This window comes from Manis pentadactyla, chromosome 10, assembly GCF_030020395.1.
Source record: "Manis pentadactyla isolate mManPen7 chromosome 10, mManPen7.hap1, whole genome shotgun sequence".
Lineage (NCBI taxonomy): Eukaryota > Metazoa > Chordata > Mammalia > Pholidota > Manidae > Manis > Manis pentadactyla.
In genome coordinates this window covers 10,447,162-10,472,453 of record NC_080028.1, presented here as the reverse complement: position 1 = coordinate 10,472,453, position 25,292 = coordinate 10,447,162, and the positions used below count along the sequence as shown (strand labels likewise).

General features: G+C 54.2%; 1 protein-coding gene across 1 annotated transcript; it reads right to left on the bottom strand.

Moving 5' to 3' along the window:
• Window positions 1–596: 596 nt before the first annotated feature.
• Window positions 597–16,175, bottom strand: RAC2 (Rac family small GTPase 2). The gene is made up of 7 exons (XM_036891371.2): window positions 16,002–16,175; window positions 13,902–13,973; window positions 6,479–6,596; window positions 5,675–5,737; window positions 5,127–5,286; window positions 2,122–2,254; window positions 597–1,506 (listed from the first exon to the last, which is right to left on the bottom strand). The coding sequence occupies exons 1-6, from the start codon at window positions 16,034–16,036 to the stop codon at window positions 2,124–2,126; spliced, it is 579 nt and encodes a 192-aa protein (XP_036747266.1). The 5' UTR covers window positions 16,037–16,175; the 3' UTR covers window positions 597–1,506; window positions 2,122–2,123.
• Between the last annotated feature and the right edge of the window lie 9,117 nt (window positions 16,176–25,292).

Here is a 25,292-nt window from a genome sequence, read left to right as displayed (position 1 = left end):
CATTTGTGAATTAGCAAACATCAAGGTGGGGCTGATTCCACAGCAAGGACCGGTGTGCTTCATGGATGAATTCCTGAAGCCCTCACAACAGTGCCGTCTCTCTTGTAAAGAGACTTGCCTTTGCTTCGTGCTTGCTGGGACACTTCCCTGTGGCCTCCAGTAGCAGAGGTGGAGGGTTTCTGGCTGCCTAACATCCATATCCCCAAATTCCAGCAATACTCTCAGTCTCCATTTGGGAACAGTCCCTCAACCCTAGTGTGCCTGGTTTTGATGGCGTTGCCTCCACTCCCAGTCTAGCAAGGCATGTGGTCCAGGTCTAGCCAGTCAGAGCACAGCATCCACCTGACAAGTATGATTGGTTGAAGGGGGAGGGCCCAAGATCTAACTGGTCCAATCAGAGTAAACCTTAATTAGAACTTTGCCCAGGCAGACACTTGCCCTTTTTTGCTGAACTTGACCCTGGAAAAATGAAGCCCTGAGAGTCACCTCCAGAGAATGAACCAAACAGCAAAAGACAGAGCAAAGAGGTACAGGAAAGTAAGCCCTTATCATATAATTTGAGCCTCCTTGATCAAGCTACACCTAAAGTCATCATATTTCCAAACTTGAATCAATAAATTTATTTTCTCTTTAAGCAGGTTGAATTGGGTTTTCTATTCGCAATAGCCAAAGTTCTGACTGATAGGGTCTGAAAGTTTTAAGACTCTCATGGGCAAATGCAGCTCAGGATCCTGTGAGTGGAACAGAAAGACTTGAGAGATGGCAGGATTCAGCAGGACGCAGGTTTTTGATTGACTGATACCAGGAAGCCAGTGAGCTGGAGGGTCCTGCCTCAGAACTTCAGGACTTCTGGGGGCAGAGAGGATAACTGGGAGCTCTTGAAGAACAGAAAGTGGAAACCCAAAGCATTTTGTTGTCTGGGAATTAGGGGACTACTGTATTGTCAGGGACATTTAGGGAATTTGATCTATTTTATCTTGTCCCCAAAAGGAGAATGAAGACAAGAGAAGCAAACTTCTGAGATACTCATTTTAGCCAGTAGAAGGAGACTGTCTGACAAGCAGGGCCATCAGTATTGCAGGAGCCTGCAGCAGGGGGGAGCGTGACCCGTCCCTGGACGAATACGAGGGGTGGGCCGCAGCCATCGGCCCGGAATGTTCAGAGGGGATGCAGGCGTTGGGTGGGCTGGACTACACAGGTAGAGACTGCCATATGTGGCAGCTGGCACTGACCACAGTAATGCAGGGGTGGCTTATTGGGTCCTGGGGCTCCCCTCTGGCTCCTGGGAAGGCAGGAACATGAGGGGGTTGGGATGCAGCACCTGCAAATTCACACCCTTTGGGCCCCAGAGGACCTCCAGCACAGAGAAAATGGTCAACCAAGCTCTGCAGCCATCTGCTAAGAAACGCCACAGGAGGGGGACAGCGTGGCCAGCCAGGATACCACTGGGCTTTGGGTGGGGACCCTGGGCGGTCAGACCATCTGACTGAGTGGGCTGGATGCCACCTGGAAGGGAGACAAGCCAGCGGTGAGAATCTGGGGACTAGCAGAATGTACGGCTCACTGGCGGCTTTCCTGGCTCATGGCTCCTTCCCACCTCCGGGCTTTGGCCCCAGGTTGGCCCTCCCACCACGGCTGCCCTCCCTGCTCTGCCACCACACCAAGTCCTTCTGTCCTTGTCTCACCTCTCCAGGAAGCCTTGCAGGCTGCCTCCAACCCACACAGATCCCTCTTCTGCCCCAGGTGCCCCGGCTCAGTCTGCCCTGCCCCCATCCCTGCATATGCGTGTTAGGGGTGGGCCTTCCTAGGGGACTGGGCCAAGGCATCTTTCCATCCGGGTCCTCCCGGCCCTCCTGCAGGGATGGCAGAATGGGAGCTCAGGGACACCCACCCCCTAACTCAGGCCACATGGTGTTTCCTGATATCTTGGACCTTCTCTGTAGGAACTGGGCTCCACCGAGCTGGACTGGCTCAGGCAGAAAGGGTTGCTGAGGCCACTCTGATACTCCCTGTCTGGTCCTGGCCTCAGTGCTGGTCCCAGTGAAGACCAACGCCCCCTCGCAGCAGAGGCTGCTGTATGTGTGTGGTGGGGGAGGCTGTGCAGAAGGGCCAGGCTCTCACCCCTAGAGGAGGATGCAGGGGCGCTTCTGCGGCCGCGTGGGCTGGGGGCACAGGACGGCCCGGATCGCCTCATCAAAGACGGTTTTCAGGCCTCGCTGGGTGAGGGCTGAACACTCCAGGTATTTCACCGAGTCTAGGGCAGGGCAGCAAGAGAAAAGAGGCCTAGGTCAGGGGAGGGCCCTGGGCAGAAACCCCTCCCAAGCCAAACAACAGTGCTAGGCTGTGGCGGCCACCTGAGCTGTGTCACTCAGAGCAGGGTGTTAACCTCTCTGAGCCTAAGTCTCCACATGCACAAAATAGAGAGCTTGAATTCAAGGGAGAGGTGAAGACCCACTAGAGTGGTCTGTGTCTTTCTTAGACACATAAGCCCTTCATTTGCAGAAGGCAGGCAGGATTTTTGATACTTTCCTGGGAAGAAAGGGCTCAAGCTAGAGTGACTGAATCTGGGCCTCAGTTTCTTCTAGAAAGTAGCCACACCCCTGCCTCCAGGCTTCCTCCAGGAGGCTGACACACTTCTGGCCCATTCTTCAGGACCTTTCAGTGTCACCTGAATGTTCCTTAGCAGCACCCCACCTTACAGATGAGGAAACTGGGGCTCCTAGAGGCAAAGTCACTTCATCCAAAGTCACATGCTGGGTGTTTCTCCTCCACGGAGGGGCAGCTGGGGCCCCCCCGAGAGAGGGCCGGGAATTGGAGAGCTCCTCCTTCTCCCATGAGGGGACAGCCTTCTCCCTGTGCTGGAGCCCAGGGCACAGACAGCAAGAAAGGCCTGGGGGCGCAGGCAATGGTCCCAGGGCTTGGCTGGCCGGAACGAGACCCTGAGTTTGGTCCAAGAGTCTCATCACCGAAACCCTCTGTGCCTAGAAGGGTGTCACTGGGCATCTGACCACCGCCTTCCTGTCAGGGACCATCGCCAGTGTCCACTTCTTCCACAGCCACCAGCTGCCTCCTTCCTGGCACCCACGCCCTCTTGCTTTTCTTAGCTCAGTGGTGTCCAGAGCAAGGGTCCTGAGCTGGGGGCCTGGGTTCCCTTCAGCTCCACCCCTGACCTCCCCTAGGCCACTGGCCAGCCCCCTCTCTGAGCCTCAGTCTGCCATCTGTCTAGAGCAGGCTGACATGTGATGGCTGGTCACGCGGAGCCAGGGCAGGTAGAAGAGCTGCAGAGAGGGGTGGAGGCAGGCCAGGGGGCAGCAGACGCCCCCGATCTTCATGACTGAGGGAGCCAGGCAGCCCAGGCTCGAATCTGAACTCAGCCGTATCCTGGCTGGGTGGCCTTGGGTCAGTGACTTTTCCTCCCTGAGCTGAGCCTGTAAAGTGGAGGTGATGAGAGCCCCTCCTTTGTAGTTGTGAGAACAAAGTGGGGATATGCACAGGCCCAGCACCCAGGAAGGGCTCAGTCCACGTCTGCTGTGATTATCAGCAGGGCTAGAGCTGCCCCCACACCCCAGCGAGATCGCCCAGGCCGGTGAGCAGAGGCGGCTGCCATCCTCTTCATCAGCGGCCCAGGCCCCCCAGGCCTCGCAGGCCTCCCCTTGGGCCTGGGCTGGTCTGAAGCAAGGTCAAGGGGCTGCCCAGCCCCTCCCCCACATGGGATGGGCCCCAGGAGGCACTGCCTAGAGGCCAAGGCAGGACCCCAGATCATCTCCTTATAGAGGAGAAAGCACCTTTGCGGGCTTGTGTGTACAGGGAGACTGAGGCCCAGAGAAGGGGAGCCACAGCGGGAGGTCACACAGCCAGTGCCGAGCCGGGACCTGAATCCAGGCTTCCGGGCCCCTTCTCCGTGTCCCAAAGCGCATGCCTTAAAAGGGATAGGGAAAGAAGGAGGCTGGACAGTCCGTCTTGGGCGGAAGGAGTCCAGGGGGCAGACTGGTCCGAAAGCAGAGAAGGCAGGGGTGTCATCCCTGGTACTTGTGAAGAAAGGCCAGTGGCCTGGGAGCCAGAGCCCCCAGGACGGGGCATAGGGCCGGGGTTTACGAGGCCGCCTGAGGACCCCGGGGACGACGGCCATGTCACTGGGCTAGTCGCGGGAAGCCGGAGGTGGTGGCTGCGGTTTCTCTTCCTGTGCAGAGATGTGAGTCCCCAGGGCCCTCCCAGTTCCGGCGGAAGGAAGAGGGGTAGGGCTGGGGCAGGGAGGGGGTGGGGCAGCTCCACCTTCGGAGGCCAGCCCCTGGGCCCGCGGACCCTGTGAGGTACAGCCCTGAGCCACTGGGCCACTGCTCATGGCGACCAAACCTGGCTGACGGTCCTGGGCAAGCGGGCGAGCGCCCCATCCCGGGGCTGCAGGCAGGGTGCCACGACCAGGGACAGCAGGCCACAGCACCATGGAGAGGCCAACCCCATCAGTCACCACCTCCCTGGGGCAGGCAGCCCTGAGCCGCCGCGAGGAGCCCCCCACCCGGTCTGCTGTCTGTGTCCCAGTCCCGGTTCTGCCACCTCCTAGCCACCTCGAGAAGTCACTTTGCTTCTCTGGCCCAGTGATCAAGAGGCACAGGGGAGTTGGCCTGAGAAGCTAGCAGGTGAGGAAAGGGAGGCAAGAAGGGGGAGGAAGGGAAGTCACCCTTCAAACCCAGTGCAGAAGCACCGCCTCCAGGAAGCCTTCCCAGAAAAACCAAGCTCATCGTCAGAGCGACCACAGCACACCTCACTCCCTCCTCCCCCCCAGCTCCTGTCTTCTCAAAACACACTTATTTCAGTATCTACTCACGGATTTTACCACCACTACTAACACGAATGCAGAGTGCCTCCTGTGTATGGGGCGGCCCTAGGAGCTTCATGGGTGATAATGCGCTTAGTCCTCCCAAACACCCAGAACTATGGCTATTGCCGGGTTTTACTGATCTGGAAACAGGCACAAAGACTCACTCATGTAGGGTCACACCACTGTACCTGGCACAGCTGCAGTGTGACCCACACAGCCTGGCCCTGGAACCCACGTTTGCAATCCCCATGAGGCTGAGATGGGGCCCCCCACTCTGCCAGCTCCCCCCTCAGCCAGAGCCGTGTACCAATCTCCTTGGCCAGTGCCAGGCCCTGCGGGTAGGTAATAGGTGCCAGCTTCTTTTCCTTCAGCCTCTCGATGGTGTCCTTGTCATCTCGCAGGTCCAGCTTGGTGCCCACCAGGATGATAGGGGTGCTCGGGCAGTGGTGCCGCACCTCCGGGAACCACTGGGCAGGTGGGCGGGGCCAGAGGGCGTGCAGGGGAGTGGGGAGCAGGGGGGCAGCAAACGCAACAAGACATGAGGGTGTGAGAAGAAGAGACGTGAGGTTTTGCAGGAAGAGAGGAGGCAAGATTTTGTGCAGAGATAAGAGGTGAGCAGAGGTTCCGTGGTATAAGCAGAGGCATGAGTTTCATGGGAGGAGAGGGAACAAGGTCAGGGGGCAAAGTAAGCGAACTCCCCCGGCGCCCTGTGAGGCCCCACCCAAGACTCAGCCCTGAGTGCCCTGGCCCTGGCCTGCCCTGGGGGGCCTTCTCCGCCCACAGCCTCTGCGGCCCCAGGGGCAGGCCTAGAGTTGCCGTCCCTCCCTGCCCAGGGTCCCACTGAGTCCAGCTCACCTTGGCGCGGACGTTCTCATAGGAGGCCGGGCTGACGAGGGAGAAGCAGATGAGGAAGACGTCCTGGGGACAGAGTAGGTAGGCTCACCCACCGGGAGAGGCGGGACCCCACTCCTGGGCAGCCTCTAAGGGGCGCGTCCTGGGCTCCCTGAGTGGTGGAGTGGCCCAGGGCACGCTGGCGGCTTAGGATCTGCCAGAGCAGGAGGCGGCCTCTACCACCAAGCTGCCCTTTGTTTATCCAGCACTCCCTAAAGGCCGGGGCCTGTTCTGAGAGGTGAGTCCCCACAGCCTTGCAGTAAGTGCTGCTACAACCCCCATTCCGCAGATGGGGAGAGTGAGGCTGACAGTTAGAGGGCCTGCAGCTGGAGCCCCAGAACGCACACCCCTCACAGTGCACTCACCACCCCACCATCTGCTTGCCAGCCCCAGCCCCTTCCTTGCCACTCTGGAGGGAGAGGATGTGGGGGGCCTAGCAGCCACAGAGTCCCCTGTAGGCTTGCCCCCTCCCCCCATCCCTACCCCAGAGCCCCAAGGCTCAGAGTCCTGGGCTCCCCACTGGGGTCCTGTCCAAGGCCTGCCTGCCCCTCCCCAGGGGCACCCGGTGGTGTCAGAGCCTATAAGGAGGAGGGGCAGGCAGACAGGCACCATGAGAGTGGTGGAAGGGCACAGGGCCGGTGGGGTGTCCCTGCATGCCAGGGGCCTGGAGGGTCAGGGTTCCCAGGCCCAGCTGGCCCAGGGGGAGCCCAGGCAGAGGGAGCAGGGAGAGCAGAAGCCCAGCCGAGAGGAGGGCTGGGGGCAGCGCACCGTCTGTGGGTAGGAGAGCGGCCGCAGGCGGTCATAGTCCTCCTGTCCTGCAGTGTCCCACAGCCCCAGGTTCACCGGCTTGCTGTCCACCATCACATTGGCCGAATAGTTGTCAAACCTGTATGAAGCAGGCGAGACAGAAGGGTCAGTCTCCATCCCCAGAGCCCAGGGCCCTCCTGTCCAGCCCTGAGTTACCAGTGGCAGAGGCCAGGACCCAGAGAGGGGCTGTGGAGGGACCAGAGCCACACAGCACTGTGCACCTGACTCTTCATTTACTTCATTACTGATTCATTACATTGAAAAAATTAAAGCAGTTAATAATAAAGAGGAAAACATTGTCTCAGTCATTTTCCTGCCCTTACCTACCCTCTGGAGAGGTAGTTTTTAGAGGCTGCACAGCAACCCCTCCAAGGCCTGATCACATTAAACTTTACCCACCTCCCATGCTGTACACGGAGGTCGGTCACCCAGTGTTTGTTGAATGAGTGTCCAACCTAAGAGCAAAGCTGAGACAAAGAAGGGAGCACCAGAGGCTTATTTAGGAAGTGACCCTGGTGGCCAAGGGATGGGACCGGGGTGGGGAAGAGATGAGGAAGGGCCAGCAGCCAGTAGAGAGCGCGCTATAGGGTTGTGGGCAACGGGGGAAGGCCTGGAGCACTCTTGCGCATCGCATCCCCCAGTGGGGCTGGGAGCCAGACTGCTTGTCCACCAAGCAGCAGAAAGGCCGCCGCACACGGGGCAGAGACCCCGGTTGGAGGGCTGGGGGGAGCACCGAACGCCACTGCTGAAGGCCCCGCCAGCACCGGAGGGGCTTCCAGGGCCACCCAGCAAGCTTCCAGAGTTTGAAAAACTTCAACCCAACAATATTTCCCACTGCACACACCCCTGAGAGAAAGGTGCTGGTTGCTCATGCTGGGGGAAGGAAAAGTGGGATCAGAGAGGTGTCGGCCAAGTGTGGCGACACGGCCCGTGGCCAGACCCAGTGAGAAGCCAGTTCCATCTGACTGGGCAGCCAGCTCACTGCCCTGGGCCCCAGCTCTGCTTCCTCAGATGCCCTCCCCCGCTGCCCCTAAAGGATGGGGACCACAACCTTGTCTCTCCTCAGTGCAGTCACCCACATAGGTCCTGCTCCTTGTCCCCTGACCTGGCCCACTGAGACCTCAGGCTCCTCCGGCTTCTCTCACACACCAGCCAAACTGTTTCCTGGGCAAGGCTCGCACTGCCTGCCTCCCTGCGCTTGCTGGGGCTATGCCCCTCCCCGAATGCCCTTCCCCACCTCTCCTTGTCCAGATATTCCCGCCTGCCCTGACCATGGCCTGCTCGCACTCCAGGCTATTGCTGCCATCTGTGCCTCTCTCTGGAGTCCCCTTCTATCTCCTTTCACCTTTGCCTCCTAGTCACGCTTCAAAACGCTGCCCAGGCAGTCCTGCTCTGTGGAAAAACCTCCAGGCCACCTCCTTCCCTGGCCCCCGCCTGGAAAGAGGTCATTATTCCCTCCCTCAGGCAACCGCTTTGCCCTGACCTTGAACAGGCAGTTAGTGTGTCTCTGTCCTGCCAAGGGCTGTGGGCTCCATGTGGGCAGGGTTCTTGCCCACTTCTTCTCTGAAGTCTCAGGCCTGGCACCCAGTGAGTGCAAGTGGAACAGAATTAAACCAAACTTAACTGAAGCCCTTGGGATGCCACCTTCTCTGTGAAGCCCTCAGAGAATGCTGCTCAGTGACAGGCTGCAGAAGCCCTAATGCTTCAGAGAAACTCCAAAGGTACCAGTCCTGAGAAAGACACTGCCCCCCAAAACCGGCAGCCTGACTTAATTAGCACACTGCTTGTCCAGCCCTGGAGTGTTCCTGGTCGCCTCTCAGTTCCTCAGAGGGCCCTGCTCTCCTGCCTGGAAAGTTCCTGCAAACTCCCCTCCCCTGACTTCCCACTCTTCCCTACTCAGCCTCCCTGGGGCCAGCTGACTCTTACTCACCCCCTCCAGCTCCATCTCAAGGTCACTTCTTCCAGGAAGCCTTTCCTGACCTCCAGCCAGGGTCCCAACCCAGCAGTTTTTGGGGAACCCAGCAAACCAAATAGCAGGCACCAGGCCTGGCTTATTTCTCACAGCACCCTGAGGCCAACACAGTGTTCCCACATACTAGGTGCTCTGTGGACCTACTCTAGATACCAGCCATACTGCCATGGGATTTCCGGAAGAAGGCACTGTCCAGACACCACTGGGCATGACGGGAAAGAAGCACCGGTATTGTCTTTGGCTTCAGCCAGAAACACTCCTTCGGTACACTCTTGGGGTATAGGGGTACTCTCTCCTCTAGTGTCCAGTCTGAAGTTCTGGTGCCAAAAAACCTCCCAAGATTCCTTGAGCTAAAGGCTTCTGTCTTCTCTGAGCCACCCCCAGGATCTCAGGGGCCATGGCAATGGGGAAGTGCTGGATCCTGGGACCTGTAGCTGCAGCAAGCAACTGCTCTGGGGCCGGGCAGAGGGCTGGAGGCCTTCATAGTTAGATCTTGAAGTCCCATGTGACCCAAGGCAAAAGGACCTCAATTCACTCCCATTAGATAGATGAGGAAACTGAGGCCCCAAGATGTCAAGAAAGTTTTCCAAGTCCAGCCATCTCATAAGCACAGGGGCTGGGACTGGAGCCCTGCTCCTTCTGTGACACCCATTAGTGAGCGAGTGAGTCGACAAATGAGGCACAAGAAGGCTGATTCATCCAGGACAGCCACCCCAGGACAGCCCCCAGAATTGGGAGGAACACAGCTCTTTGTGAAGCCTCATGCTGGCTGTGTGAGCCTGGGGGAGTAACCTGACTTCTCTGAGCCTCACTTTCTTCACTGTGAGAAATGCCTTATTTCTTGGAGCCATTAGAGGATCCAGAGAGACAGAGGACATCAAGCCGCACCAGGGGGGAGATGTTAGGAAGCTGAACAACCTCATTTTTGATGTCCTCACTCACACACTCCCCCTCGACCAGTCTCTCTCCAGAGGACCACCTGCCAGAGCCTGATCATTGCAGGGCTGCATCAATGGCTGCACCTCCCCCGTGTCCCCCTTGCTTCAGAAACCCACAGGCAGCCAGGACCAGAGCACCCTTACACCACCACAGCAGCCAACCCTCACTCTCATTTTCCAGATGAGGAAACTGAGGCTCCCAGACAGGAAGGGACTTGTCCAAGATGTCACAGTCAGTGGTGGCACAGCCTGGGCTGGATCCTGCTACCTAATTCAGAAACTGCCATGTGGCAAGCATCACTGCTATTTCATGGCTGGAGACTCAGTGGAGTTTGGGCCGGGGCGTGGGGGCTGCCCCTGAGCTGTGGGGAGGGCAGGGGGCTCCTGTTTGTCGAGCATCCAGGGGTAGCCAGTGCTCTTGCAGGTCCTTAATACTTAGGTGGTTTCAGTGGGCCCTGGAAGTGGATTCTACCAGTTACACATGAGGAAACTGGGACCAGAGACTGGGGTGGCCTGCCCGAGGTCACACAGCTGGGGTGTTTTCACCCCGAGTCCGTGGAGGCCCTTTCTGCACTCTGCAGGCCCAGGCCTGACCCTGCGTTGGAGTGGACGAGGGGCATGGAGGTAGGTGACAGTGGGCTCAGCACCCAGGCACCACCTGACCCCACCTAAGCCCACCCCTCTGAAAGGAAGATGGACATGCAAAGAACCCAGAGACCCTAGGGTGGGTGCACCTGGTGACCTGGGGGCCAGGGAGCATTGAGCAGGTCAGGCGGGGCAGGGGTCACTGTTAGGATTCAGGTCTCGGTCCCTAGAGCAATAGGAGCCACAGAGGGGCTTCACCAAGCAGGAGGTGAGGTGATCACATGTGCATCTAGAAAAGGTCCCTCTGGGCCACTGCATAGAGGAGCCTTGGACGAGGGTCAGAGGGAAGCTGGGGGGCTGGGGGGGCGCGGTGAGTAGCAGTGGGAGGCGCTTACAGAGCTGGCAGGAGAGGGGAGGATGACTGGAGGAGATGGGGGAGGCGGGGAGGTGTCCCAGGCCGGGCCAAGGCAGGGAGGTTCTAACCAGCAGCCACAGGGAGGGTATAACATGCCTGGAGGCCAGAAAGCCCGGCAGGGTCCCTTGTGGGTTCCAGACAGGAGGGCTGGATGTTACCCTATCTATGGAAACTCCACACTTGATTTACCAGCTCACAAATGAAGGTAAAAATAGAGTACTGGCTGATCCGATCTAACTTAGCTGTGTTCGTCCTTCCCAGGCAGAGGCCCATAGAGCTGTTCCCCCAACTGGTGGCCGAATGCCAGCACCTTCTCAGGGCAGCCTGGAGCTGCCCACCTGCCCACCAGGGTAGTCCAGTCACTATGGAGCACCAGCAATGGGCTTGACTCTATTGTAAAAGCTGGTAAGACAACAGAGAGCTAGGCTCACAGAGCTCCCACCCCAGCAGGGAAAGGCAGACTGGGAAGGGCTGGGAAGGACATCATGTGGGGTGGTGGGGGTGGAGGGGTCTTGGGGGGAAGCAGGGGTCAGGAAGGCGCTACCTCAGCAGGGAACTGAATGATGGGAAGGGGACGTGCAGAGGCTGGGATGTCTGGGATCTGCAGGGAAGCCTGGGAGTCGGGTGGACCAGGTGAGGGGTGCACGGGAGGGGAGGGGTCTGCGGGGAGGTCCTCCTTCAGGGATTTACATGCCAGAATAGGAGATGGGTTGTGAGTGTGAAGAGGAGCTGTGGGAGGGATTTAGGCCAGGGAATGACTCCATCTAATTTTCACTTTTGAAAGCCCACCTGGGCTTCCATTTGAGACTAGTTATAAGGAGGAGAAACAGAAGACAGAGACCCCCCTCCATCACAGACACACAAGAGCAGGGTCTTCCTGCCAGGTCGTTGTATCCTACCACCCAGCCCAGGCCCAGCCACAGAGCAGGCTGCAGTCTCCCCATCTGCGAAACTGGACCCTGAGCTGCTAACCCCACCCCCACCCCCCCACCCCACCCCCGCTCCGAGAAGCACGCTGAGCTCAGCTCTCCCCCGGAGCTTATCTGATCCTGTGTCAGCAGCGCAGGCCTCCCAGCCCCCAGCAAACCCACCTTCCCCAGCCCAGACACTCTCCAGACCTTATCTCTGTGCCAGGGATGTTGGGCTGCCTGCTCGTCCCCCTGCCCACACCCTCCACTGGCGAGGGCTCAGTGCAACTTGAGCCTGTCACAGGGGTGCAGGCAATGCAGCAGGAGCCCCTCTGGGGGCTTGTCCAGAGCTGAGCAACTCTATATTGGAAGACCAAGAAGGGTGCCAGGCAGGACCAGTCATATACTCTGCAGGGTCCAGGGCAAAAGGAAAATGCAAGGTCCTTTGTTCAAAAATTCACAATCTCAATTGTAATATAAATTTGTCATGGGGATGAAAGCACAGCATAAAGAATATGGTCAATAATACTATATCTTTCTATGTTGAAAGATAGTAACTACACTAACTGGCATTAATAAGGTAGATAACTGTCAAATCACTATGTTGTATACTTGAAACCAATATAATATTGTATCAACTGTACTTCAATTAAAAAAAAACAATTTTAAGACAGGAATCATAAAGCATTAAGCTCAGTGCAGGACCCTTCTAAGCTTGGGGTCTCAGTGTGACTTCATAGATGGCACCCCCATGAAGCCGGCCCTAGTCTCTGACCCTACTCAGAGTCCTAGGAAGACAGACCTTATCTGGTCCATTCTGTCTGTCCTTCTGCAAGGTTGTCCAGTGCCCTGAGTCCTGCAGGGACCAGTGGGGCCAGAGGTCTCCAAGTGCTAAGAGCAACTGGCCCTTCTGGCCTCCCCTAGTCCTGCCATCTTGCACCAGAAATCACATCTTCCATCTCTCATAGGGGAGGCACCCTGGGCAATGAGCTTGGGCTCTCCCTCCCAGCCTCCTCTTCTTCTAGAAAGGGAAACTGAGGCTCAGAGAATGGAAGTGATTGGTCTGAGGTCCTTTAATAAGTGAGCCCTCCAGCCCAGCTGGGACAGGCAGAGGCAGGAATAGAGGCAGTGCCAGCACACCTCTGTGGACAATGGCCTTCTGCAAGAGCTACCTTACCTCATCTTGTGCCAGCCTCCCTGTTCAGGTCTGCAGCCTCCCAGCACTAGGAGGTGCCTGATGACTGGGCAGACAGAGGCAGTGCAGGGAGCGGCATGCACTAGCACCTGGCCACGTGGGGTCAGGGAACTGAGCTGTGGCAGAAGAAAAGTTTTCCAAGCTCCCTACTCAGATTTCTCTGTCCTGTCCTGGCTGCCTGCCTTCCTCCTGCCCGGGGTACCTGAGGTAACTGGTCAGTGTCCCTAGGAGAAATGGCAGCAGGAGCCCAGCCCACCCAGTGACCCTAGAGGTTGACCCTTAGCTGTGTTCAGCCCACCCAGTGACCCTTAGCTGCTGTGAGCCTCAGCTTCCCCGCTGGGTGTCCTGGGTATAATACCCATCTGTCTCAAGAAGTACATGGGGTCACACGTGTGACATTTCATGCAGGGGCCAGCACACAGTAGGCCCTCAATAAATGGTAGGTAGCTACAATCCATCCTCCTAGAGCCTCTCAGTGAAGTTCAACTCCGGTCAATTCGAAACATATCTATTGTGCATCAGACGCTGTATAGATTACACTGTGTATAAGCCACTGTGCTTAGACAGGGGGGTGACCTGGAAAGAAGTGGGCTGGCTCCCTGGACTGCACAGGCTCATGGTTACAGGGAAGCTCAGATAAAGTCACTGGGGAGTGAGAGAGCCCTTTAGGCTGGTTCAGGAGGGCTTCCTGAGGAGGGGGCACTGGAGCCGGCCTGGACGGAGGGAACAGTTTGCACAAAGGCCCTGAGGGGGACATGCCCAGGCATTTGGTGGGCAGCAGGGATGGAAACAGACAGAGCATGAAGCAGAGCGAGGGGCCGTGAGCTGGAAGGGGGCACTGAGAGAAGCTCCCACGGAGCATTGCATACAGAGCATCCGGGCTGGGAAGTTGTCCTGTGAGTAAGGGGCCGCTGAGGGCCGGGTGGCTGCCTCCACACATCCCCTTCCCTCCGGGTGGGCTGCTCACATACTCCTACAGGCACTCGCTGACAGTCCTGCCTCCACATCCAACAGGAGAACGGGGCTCCGGAGGCCTCCAGATGGCACTGCCCTGCCCCGCCACACGGGGTCCCGGGTGTCTCCTCCGCCTCCCCCCACCCAGCCCCACTTCCCACCTCCTGCGGAGGCCCAGCCTGAAGGCCACCTGCTCCCCTCCAGCGCCAACGCACCCTGACGCCGTCTCTCTCTGCCCTGGGAGCCCGCACCACTTGCGCTCAGAGCTCATCTGGGCACTGGCTGCTGTCCCCCAACCAGGTCAGCAAACAGCTCTACCAGGCGGAGACTCCCAAGGCCCCGCATGCCCGGCGCACAGGAAGGGCCTGCAAAGGGGGTGGGCTTCACCACGCGGTCTCCCCGTTGCCGAGCACTCACACAGTGGGGATGTACTCTCCTGGGAATGCGTTGGTGGTGTAGCTGATGAGAAGGCAGGTCTTGCCCACGGCTCTGCAAGACAGGAAGTGCGAGAGGGTAGCGGTCATGGACCCTGCCCGAGACACAGGGAGGTTCCCAAGCACCTGTCTGGTCCTCTAGCTCAGCCCTCAGGGAAGACCCAGGCCCACACTCTGGGCCTCAGTTTCCCATGTCAGTGTTCTCAAACCTGAGAGTCATTAAGAGTCATCTGGGGTGTTTATTAAAGGACAGACTTTGGGGTCCTACCCTGAGACTTTGATCTATGGATGTGGGTGGGGTAGAACTGGGAATCTGTATTTTTAACAAGCTTCCCCAGGAGACATTGCCGTGAGACAGAGGGTTAACGCAAGGGGTGCCCAGGAGACTCCCTGAAACGGACAAGGCCCCGGGGCGCCTGACCAGGGCTCTGTTACCACACACCCGGGCTTCGGATCCCAGCTCCACCACCTACCAGTGGTACACCCTGGGGCAAGTCACTTAGCCCCCCTATGCCTCAGTTCCCCCATCTAGAAAATAGGAATGAGCCCATCCTCATAGGAGCCTGCAGAGAAGTTAACCAGATGAAGCCCGAAAAAGAACCTAGCACAGTGCCCGGTGTAGCAGAGCAGCCGGTAAACATTAGGAAAGCTGCCCCCCAGCCCGCCCTCCCACCCCACCAGGGGCCCAGCAGTTAGGAGCACTGCGCTCTGGAGTCCAAGAGAACTCAACTGCTCCGAGCTTTGGTTTTCCCATCTATGAAATGGACCCCGTATTTGGGTTGGTGGGAGGATGAAACAGAAGGGATGTGGCAAAGGCCAGGGCCCAGTTAGTGCCCAAGTAGAGTGACGGCCACACGCCGTCTTCGCCTCAGTCTGGTGGGCTGGGTGGGAGACGCGGGGAACACAGCGGGAAGCCGACAGGACAAAGGGGGCAGCCCTGGGCCTTCCCCTGCTCCCCTCAGCTTCGCCACTTCCTGTTCTGAGGAGGCTGGGCGCCCTCTCCTCCCCGCTGCTGCCCTCCCTGGGGCCTGCCTCCAAGGTGGCTTTGAATGACAGGGAAGCCGCCCTTGGCTTCTGCCCTCCCCTCCTCAGATCAAACACAAAGCAGAAGTGCGCGGGCCCGGCAGGCAGGTGGGCAGATAAGGGCTGTACACCGGAATCGGCCGGGAGCTGCCCGGTGAGCCGGCCTTCAAGGCCCAGCAGAGTCCAGGCCGGGAAAGGTCTGACTCTCTCCAGGCCTCGGGTTGCCCCTCTATAGAATAGGAGAGTTGGCCTCTGCCCAGCTAGGACACACTGGGGTGTCTGGGCTGGACTCACAGAGAACCCCAGGATGTCCCTGGGGACTGGGCCCTAAGACATTGTTGCTGGCAGGCACGGCATACTGACATACTGGCCCTGTCATTTTACAGATGAGGAAACCGAGGCCCACAGGTGCCATGGCAATCTGAGGTCGCTGAGGTCTGACAGCTGAGAAGGCCCCGCAGCCCAGCCTGCCCCGGAGTAAAGCCAAGATCACCCTCCCTCCCCAGCAGTGTCTCTCAGGCGCCCTCCCCACTTCTCCTCATCCGCACCCCCACACACCCTCCCCAACCAGGAGGGGTGGAGGCGAGGGGAGCAGGGGAGGAGAGGGGCTAGGAGGCTAACATTCATTGAGCACACACTACATGTAGGACAACCACTCAAAATATGTCAGGCGACCCCAATCAACCCTGAGGGTGTGGCCCCCTTCCCAGATGGCCAAGCTGAGGTTCAGAGATGCTCTGTGACTTGCCCAAAGACACACAGCTGCACAAGCCAGTGATTACAGCTCAGGTCAGCCTCCAGACAAAGGCCAGATTCTTGGTTCCCCACCCCCCACCTGCACCCACAGAACTGAAGTTGGAGACCTGCCCCAAGCACTCCCACCTACAGCCCTGCACCCTCCAAGCAGGCAGATGCCGGGGTCAGGGGGTGCCTCCTGGGAGCGCTTGGGAGAAGAGGGGGAAGCCCTCCCAGGGACCCCTACATCTGCTGGGGACTCCTGGGCTGGAGGTTCTCAGGGCTACCCCATGGCGCATGTGAGGAAGTCCAGCCAGGTACCTACCCATCTCCCACCACCACACACTTGATGGCCTGCATGGCGTCTGGGGCCAGGAGCGGCGGTGACAGCTCACACAGGGGCAAGGAGTGCTTCTGTGGGCGCCAGGGGTGTGCAGAGCCTGGCAAGGCGCCCCGCCGAGAAGCAGAGGAGCAGCGGGACAGGAGGCAGGGGGAAGCGGAAGGGGAACTTACCCAAGCGGCTGCCCCTAGGGCCGTTTGCAGGAGGCGGAGCATGCGGTCTGCCAGAACAGCCAGGGCCCCTCAGGTGCTGGGCCAGGGCGCCAGCAGGAGACCTGAGGACTCTGGGCCGGAGACTTGCTTCCATGAGTCCAGAGGATGTTCCCTAGGAACTTGAGACTTCCAAGCATTCAGTTCACCTCAATGCTAAAAAATAAGCATTTAATGTGCCAGGCACTGTGTCTGGTGCTGGTGAGTCCAGGGTGCAAGAGGTGCAGCCGGTCCCTGGGGCAGACACGACCACGTTACGGGCGTCCGTGAAATAAAGTAGGAAGTGATGGGGCCACAGGGATCTGCAGGGAGGGGGCCTCAGAGTTACACAGAGAGACCAGGCTTCGAGGTGGCATTTGAGCCAGCACTTGAAAGATGGTGTTGGAGAGATGGGCACCCCCGGAGAGGGGATTTAATGAGCATGATGTGGAGGCTCCCCCAGGCGGGGGCTGGTGTGGGACCCCTGAGTGTGGAGAGATGGGAGATGGGGATGGGGAGGAAGCAGGAAGGGAGGTGGGGGCAGCTGATGGGGAAGGGGAAATAAAAGGGGAGGGCAGGGAGTGCCCCCCATGAGCCAGGCCCTGTGCTGGAGGCGGCCCCATGGGACCAGGCGCCCTGAGCCTCGGAGCCCACACCCATTTTCACAATGGGGAGACAAGGGAGTCTAACAAGTCAGCTGACTCCCTAGGATCACTCAGCCTAGAATCAAAACCAGGCCAGGTGACCCCAAGCTCTACTGGCACCCAGCTGCTGCCTGCAGGGACAAACCTCAGAGGGGTCAGCGCTTCCTCTTGGCCTTGCCAGACTCAGGACGTGAGCGGCACTGGGTCCTCCCAATAGGCTCCAAGTTCACCCAGTTCTTACTGTTTATCACCACTGCTCCCTTTCCAGCTGCAGGGCAACGGGCAAGGGGAGGGATGGGCAGAGCCACTGGTCCCCCACCCCGGACTGTCACTCAGGACAAACTGGGGCACCCCAGGAGGGCGGCCTGCTCCAACACAGGGCCTGTCGGTAATTAACACCAGCCAGCAAACACCGACGCCCTCCCTCTATGCTTTGCATAAGCCGAGCTGAACTGGTGGGAAGCAGGTTATGGAGCCCAGATGGGTCAGGAAGGCCAAGTGTTGCCCCCATAACCCGCCCTGGGTTCCTGCCTCACAAGCCATCTAAGGACATTATTCTGGGTCCACCCCTGCAGCCACATTTGTTTCCTATCTACTGCTAGCGTGTAGGGCAACCTCTGTGTTATCTTAAAAAAAAATCTAAATCCAGTGTGGCATCTTGGAATGGGTCCTGGAACAGAGAAAGAACATTAGCGAAAAAGTACTAAAATTCAAATCAAGTCTGAGATGGAGGTACCAGTATCGTACCAGTGTTCATTTCTTAGTTTTGACAGACCTACTGTGGTTATGTAAATGATGTTACCATGAAGGGAAACTGGGGGAAGGATATGCATGAAATCTCCTACTGTCTTTGCAACTTTTTTGTAAATCTAAAATTATTTCAGAATGAAACTTAGGGCCCTCTGCCTCCCGCCTGCATCCGGCATGCACTGATTATACACCACCTGAATACCTAGGTCTGGGCTTGGTACTGCAGCAGATACAAAACACAGAAGACTAGAACGCTGCCCCCAGAGTACTTGGGACTTGTACTGAGAGTGACAGAGGCACCCTGAAACCACTCTCAGGAGGCCTCCAATCTGCAGGTGCCCCTTGGGCTGTGTGTCAGGCCAGGGTTGGCAAGGGGACAGGATGGGGAGTGAGGCAGCCTGGACATCAGCCGGGCAGACGCAGGGCTGCAAGGATGGGAGCAATCACTGTGTGCTTCTGGCCCAGCAACGAGCCACCCATCTCAGCACATGACTGGCAGCATCTCTGTTGTTCCCCCGCTTTACAGACGAGGATACCAAGACACCAAGGGGCTCACTCACTTATCCAGGATGGCGCACTTGTAGCCACTGCACTGGAAGTGAATGGAGCTCTCCTTGTCCAATATCCTCATTTCACAGGTGGGGAAACTGAGGCCCTAGTCCACACGACCAAGGCCAGGAGCAGCCCTGGCCTTCTGGTCAGTCCTCTTCACCTTTTCTCTTTCTTTTTCTTCTTCTTTTGGAAGTGTCTCTGTTGAGATACAGTTTACACACAATAAATGAACCCATTTAAAGTGTACGGTCCCTCCCACTGACAGATGCTCCAAGAAACCACCACAACCAAGATCAGAGCACTCCCACCACCGTGGGGGGCTTCCTCAGTGCACTCCATCCCTCCATCCTTCCCCCCCACTACCACGCAGAAGCTCTGGGCTACTTTCTGTCATCATAGATCACTCTGCATTTTCTAGAAGTTTAGATAGATTTGTCACACAGTATGTGGCCTTGTGCACAAGACTACTTTCACTCAGCGTGTTTTTGAGACACACCCATGCCATGGCCCATGCCGTGGCCCACACCCTTTCATTTTTAAGAGGAAAGAAAAAATAATGTACCTCTTCGGGAAGACATAGCCAATGAGTATGGCCACATGACTGGAAAGGGGTATATGTACTGGGGTTTATCCCCTATTTGCCCCGACTAGGGTGGAGCGTCCTTATGCAATGAACAACCTGCCCAGCCGTACCTGATGTGTGTCACAGCGTGGATCTTCATTTAGTCCTATCCTCTTATCCACACTTTACAAACTCAGTGAATCACAGAACGTGGGGCCTCGGGGCAGGTGTAGAGGGACCATTAAGGCCATCTTTACCCAAACCTGCCCTTGCACCCCTGGTATCCAGGGCGTGGTTCACTGCCACGTAGCAGCTTGCCAGCCCCTGCTCACATACCTTCAATGACCGGGAAATCATTCCCCTAGATTGTCCCCACAGAAGTCCTAGTTCTTGTTCTGGAGCCATTCAGGTCAGTCAACTCCCTCCCCGGGGAACCACAGGCCTTAGAATTCTGGAGGCACAACTTCCACCCACCAATGCTCTGGGAAATGTTTAAGGGTGGAGCCTCATTTACTTTCCCTGGTATAACATTCTGTGATATCAATGAATCAGAATGTATTTATCCAATCTCCCCCCTTAATGGGCATGTTTCAGGCTTGCAGTGTATCCTTACAAATAGTCCTGCTATGAATACTCATGGCCTCCTGGAGCCTGTGTGTGAGATTTCCCTACAAGCGGGACCCCAGAGCTGCAGGACATTAACATCCTTCCCCTCAACAGTGAGAAGTCATTCTCAGGGGTCCCCCTCTGGTCCACACAGTCACCCCCACGTGGCCTAGGAAGGTTTTATGCTTTTGCCAACCTCGTGGCTGTGAATTGGCATCTCATGGTTTCCATTCACGTTATCTCTGGTGGTGTGGAGCCTCTGTCAAATACTGATTGAAGATTCATGCTTCCTGTCCCATAAATTTGCTCTTACTATCTCTTGTCCATTTCTCTATGCTCTTACATTTGTTTAGAGAAGTTCCTTGTATATTCTAATTTCCAAAGATTTCCATCTTTCTTCCAGTCTTTGGGATGTCCTTTAATCAGTTTGTGACTTTGAATAAACAGAATTTTGGTTTGAATGTAGTCTGTTCAATTTCCTCCCTAATGACTTGTTCTTTAGGAGTGAGTCCTTTCCTTCTTCTAGTCTCATAAAGATGTTCCCCTCTATTTTCTTCTAAAGCTTTTAAAGTTGTGTTTTTCATATTCAGGTCTTCCCATACTTGGGATGGATTTTAGGATGTGGCATGATAGGGATTTAATTAACTTCACCGTGTCTATCACCAGTCCACCCAGCACTGGTTACTAAGGAACAAAGCCTGTCTTTCTCCGCTGAGCCACCAGCTGTCTCCTGGCAAGCGTGCGTCTGCCCCCAGTTTCTCTGTCTCCTGGTCTGTTTGTCCACCCTGGAGCCAACACAACACTGCCTTAATTACTGAAGTTCTATGTCAGCTCTTTTTATCTAGCAGGGCAGATTTTCCTCCCTTGAACTTTTTCAAAACAGTGGTAGTTATTACTCACCACTGGCTCTTCCATATGAATTTTCGAATAAGCTTGTCAAGCTCCAAGAAAACTATGTCAGAATTCTAATTAGAATCCTGTTCAATTTGTAGAGGAATTGGGGGTGAACTGACATCTTTGTAATGCTCAGTCATCCTACCCATTAACACGTTATATTTCTTCTTTATATCTTTCAATAGCATTGTATAATTTCCCCCAGAAAGATCATGCACATTTTCTCATGAATTTTATTCCTTCATACCTTATTACTTTTGATGTTTTTGTACCTAACACTTTTTAAAATTTCGTTTTCTCTTTGTTGCTTCTATGTAGGGAAAATGCCAAACTTTGCGTAGTGGACTTACATATATGGCAAACTGGATGGAAATTCTTTAAGTTTATTGAGAGATTTTTTGCTATGAAAAAAGTCTAAAACGGTCTTTGTAGATGATCTTCATTTGTAGAAAATGAGTTTTATATCTTCCTTCCCAATTGTTATATAACATTAACCCCTTTGGTTGTCTGGAGCCTGTACCACAGTGTGGATGCCATCAGGGATGGCAGGCATGTTTGCCTTGTTTCTGATTTTAAAATGCATGCTTCTAGTGTTTCACCATTGAACATGATGTAAGCTTTTGGAGGATCTTATTATCAGCTGAAGACGTTTTCCTGCTATTCTTAGTAATAGCAGTTTTGTTTTGTTTTTATGGTGTGTTTAATCTTACTGAATTTTTTTTTCTGTATCTATGGAGATGTTGTGAATAACATTGATATATTTTCTAATGTTCAGTTACCCGCATGCATCCCTGCATGAACCCAACTTAGTCACCCTGGGCACCACTGCTGATTGTCCCTCAGTAGCCATTCCCTGCTTCTTCTCTTTAATCAGAGCTCTAAGGGGGGCAGCCAGCTGCACCCTCGCCCAGCTGCGCTCCACATTTCTCCCTCTGCCCTACAGCAAGGTGTGGTCGGTGATTAAGTTTAGGGGGAATTGATGTGAAATGGAAATAATGTGTGTGACTTCTGAGTCACCATGTCCTTGAAGGCTAAACTCTTGGTCCTGTCTTCTTTAAGCTGCTGTGGGGCTTTTGTTTTGTTATAGCAGCTTAAATGATACTTTAAGGAATGCAGTCATGATGATGTATTTTACGTATGGCTGGCTTCAAACTGCCAGTATTGGGAGGGAGGGTTCCCATCAGCAGCAGCGAAATTGGCCAGTAATTTTCTTTTCTCATATTGTTCTTGTCCTATTTTTTTTGGTGGGTAGGGATCAAGGTTTTATTAGTTTCAGTAAATGAGTTGGTGATATTGTCTCTTTTTCTATTTTTAGAAAAGTCTGGACAACATTGAACTATCTCTACCTTGAATATTTTACAACATTTGTAAAGCCACATGAGCCTCGTTTTGGAATGATGGGGGAGGAGGGAGTAGACTTTACACTATTCATTCAATTTATTTAATGGCTGTAGGATTATTTAGAATTTCTATTCTTGAGTCATCTTTCATATATTTTTCTAGTTTGCTTGGGTTTTCAAACTTTATGCCAAATTTTATATCAAATTCATTGATAAAAGCTATTCATAGTACTATCTCATATCTTTTTAACTTTTTTTAAATTTCTGTCATCTCCCTCCTTTTCATCCCATATTGTTTATTTTTGCCTCCAACCTTTGTTCCTGCTTGCTGCCAAAATTTCTTATTACACTAATCTTTCCAAAGAAACAACTTTTGGCCTCGTTAGTCCTTTCTCCTACACAATTTTTTTCCCACTTAACTAATTTCTGTCCTTATCTTTCTTATTTTTGATTTGGGCTTATTCTATTGTTGTTATTTTACTTCAGTGTTGAATGCTTAGCTCATGAATTTTCAGTCCTGTTTCGCTCCTAACATAAACTCAAATAGACATTTTCTCAACTACTACTCTAGTTGCAACCTGTAGCTTTTTTTTTTTTTTTTTTTTTCATAATTCCATGTAGCCAATTCATGTTCATAAAACACACTCACGGCTTTTCAGTGAACCCTTATGTCTGTAGCCACCCTGTGGTTGCAGCTCTGGTGAGCCAGTGTCGTTCCAGCGCAAAGGGTGATGGGTACTTCGGTTTATAGTAGCAAATAGGATGGAAATGAACCGCCGAGACTTCCAGGGGAACTTCATGCATTTGTCAGTGGTGTAAGTGACTTCTGCTGAATCAGATGAATCAGATTTCTTGGCTGAATCTTGCATACTGGAAAAATAACTTTTTAATATTTGGGGCCATATGCAATGTACTGGCTTCACACATTTTGTTTCTGTTATTAACTTTTTCTCCATCTTTTCTTAAATCCACACAAACAATTTAACAATAAACTGAGCCCTGATATATGGGTTCTACAAAAGTGGACAAGAGTTTGTTCCCATAATGTCTGTGCATTCTACACAAATCTACCAATATCTACCTGAGATTGAAGGCAAGCCCATCCAAAGCCTCAAATCTCTGCAGCCCTGGGCATTTCCCACGGGCTCTCCACCCTCCATTGGGTTTAAAACACAGAAGCCACCAGCCAGAATGACTCATTCCCCCACCTATACACGTTGGCTCCCTGCCTAACCCCAGACACCCCACTTTTCAGCGTCAGTCAGAGCGAGGTCCTGTAGCTGTCTTTTTTTAATTGTGGTAGAGTATACATAACATAAAATGTACCACAGCCTACGATTTTGATAGGCAACTATTTTATTATATTTTAGTTCTAGTAAGATTTTCACTATGATTTTCTTTTGGATCAGTGACTTCTTTAAAATTGTGTCATTACTTTTCAAGTGTTGGGGGAAGAGATGGTTATCTTTTCTGCTATTGTTTTCTTTATGATAATGTGGTCAAAGAACATGGACTGTATCACACCGATTCTTCTCAATTTGTGGAGACTTGCCTTTTGGATGACCTGGTAGGAGGTTCATTTCTCATAAGTGTGTAGATATTCAGCGTTCCACATATGCCTAATAAATCAAAGATGTTAACTGTGCTCCTCACATTTTTTATATCATTATAAATTGTTTCATCTGTCTTGCTTTATCTATCAGCTCCTGAGAAAAGTATGTTAACTCTCCTACTTGTGAATTTGTCACTTCTCCTTGTAATTGTTACTTTTCATTTTTGTTTTATAAATCTTTAGACTGCACTATCAAATGCATACAACTTTAGAATTATTGTATCTTCCTAAAAATGTTAACTTTTTATTAAAATACCAGCCCACATTTTCTAAGCCTTTGTTATATGCTAAGAGCTGGCACTTAAGAAATTGTTATAGAAGTAAGAGTTTTAGAAAAGAAAAAGGGAAACCCCTCAGGGTGGGGGTGCCCTGGGGTCTCAGGCAGGCTCCCTGCGGGCAGCGCTGGAAACCCACTGGGGTGGAGGCGCACCCTGCCTCAGGTCAGCCCCACGCTGGACATCACACAGCTCAGAGAAGGGGTCAGAAATGGATGGCCATCTCTGGGAAGTCCCCAGTGGCTGGAATCTGGCCCGCATCCTGGCAGAGTCCTCCCAGAGTGACTGGGCCCTGGGGTCAAATTCCTAGGGGACCCATTCAGACTCTGATGATTGTTCCCCAGCCCAGGTCCTGGGGCTGACCACCTTGGGCTGCCTCTCAGTTCAATCATCTCCCTCCTTCAGCTGCTGGAGGAGCCACATTTGGGCCCGAAGGCTTGTGGGGCAAATTCAGGACTCAGGGAAGGGATTTTCTCCTAGGAGATCCCCATGGGGCCCTGGATGCAGCCTGCAAGCCCCTCTTTCACCAGGGGCTTTCCTTCTGCCCCCAGCTCAGGTTCTGTGCCCCAGACACACCCAGAGACCCGGCACAGCCAGGCTCTTCTTGCCCACCCTCCCACCCCCAGTCCCAGGGAAGCCCTCCCTGCAGCCCCCATGGCCCCCCTCTGACTGATGGATGGACAAAGCTGCTCCTCCAGGGTCCCGGACAGGTGCTCCCTCCCCCTCCTCCACTTCATAGGCCTGTCCCTAAGGACACTGTTGGCACGTCCCGTTACACCCTTAGCAGCCTCTGAGCCGTGCCCTGGCTTCCACTGGCATCCTGGAGGCCTGTGCAGATGCTCCTCACCCCGCCCAGATGCCCACAGGCCCCTCAGCCTCAACAGCCTGCCCCTTCTCCCCTCCCAACCATCCCACTCCCAAACTGGGACCTAGGCAGCACACTTTTGTAAAGTTTTTCTTGTTACATTCCAATATTTTCATATTACCTTTGAGTAAGTATTCATCCACATGGTCCAGAATTTAAAAGGTACAAGAGCGACAGACTTCCAGCCCCTCTCCCAGCTACCCGGTCCCCTCCTAGGAGGCCACCTCCTATGCCAATTTCTTACGTGTCCTTCCAGGGCTATTCCAGTGGGAAAAAAAGGATTCTTTATTTCTTTTCTCTCACCCCAAACGGGAGCACATGATGCGCTGGTTCCCGTCCACTATTTACCTTGAAGTTTGTTCTGTATTTGTCCACAAAGGGCTTCCTCGTTGTTTTTGAGCTGAACACAATTCCATTGTTGAGGCAAGCTGGACTCGATCTGATTAGTTCCTATTGAAGGCCAGTTAGGTTTTCCCCCAACTTTTGCTGCTGCCACGTGTTAATGGTGTGCGTACACTTGTCACCTGGTGTCAGCATCTGAGGCTGCCTCCCTTTGGGAGGGTTGCTGGATGGTAAATGCATCATTTGTATCAGTTTGTGTCCACGGGGGCTGGACCCATCTTTTCCCCAGGAGCAATGCACGAAAGCACATTTTCCTGCATCTTCACCAACACCGTCTTTCGGACGCCTCTCTTATTTCTGATCCTCCAGTAGGCAAAAAAATGATACTGTGACCGAGTTTTCATTTGCATTTCTTTTAGTGTGGCTGGGCATGTTTTTCAGAGGGTTAAAAGCCATTTGTATTTCCCTTTTCTGTGAACTGTGTTTTCATACCCTGGGCCTGTTTTCTTATTTGCTGTTGGTCTTTTTCATTGATTTCCATATTAGGGAAATTAGCTCTTTGTCACACGAGTTACAACCATGTTTTCTCAGATTGTCACTGGCTTTCCTAACAGTGGCTTGAGCCACGCAGACTTCTTCATATTTA

Bases quoted from the DNA above. Each gene is read 5' to 3' on its own strand.
- RAC2 (XM_036891371.2), bottom strand. From the start codon at position 16,036: ATGCAGGCCATCAAGTGTGTGGTGGTGGGAGATGG. The intron at 13,974-16,001 runs GTAGGTACCTGG...CCTGTCTTGCAG, and splicing joins TGTGTGGTGGTGGGAGATGG to AGCCGTGGGCAAGACCTGCC. The intron at 5,738-6,478 runs GTGCGCTGCCCC...CTCTGTCCCCAG, and splicing joins CGCTCTCCTACCCACAGACG to GACGTCTTCCTCATCTGCTT.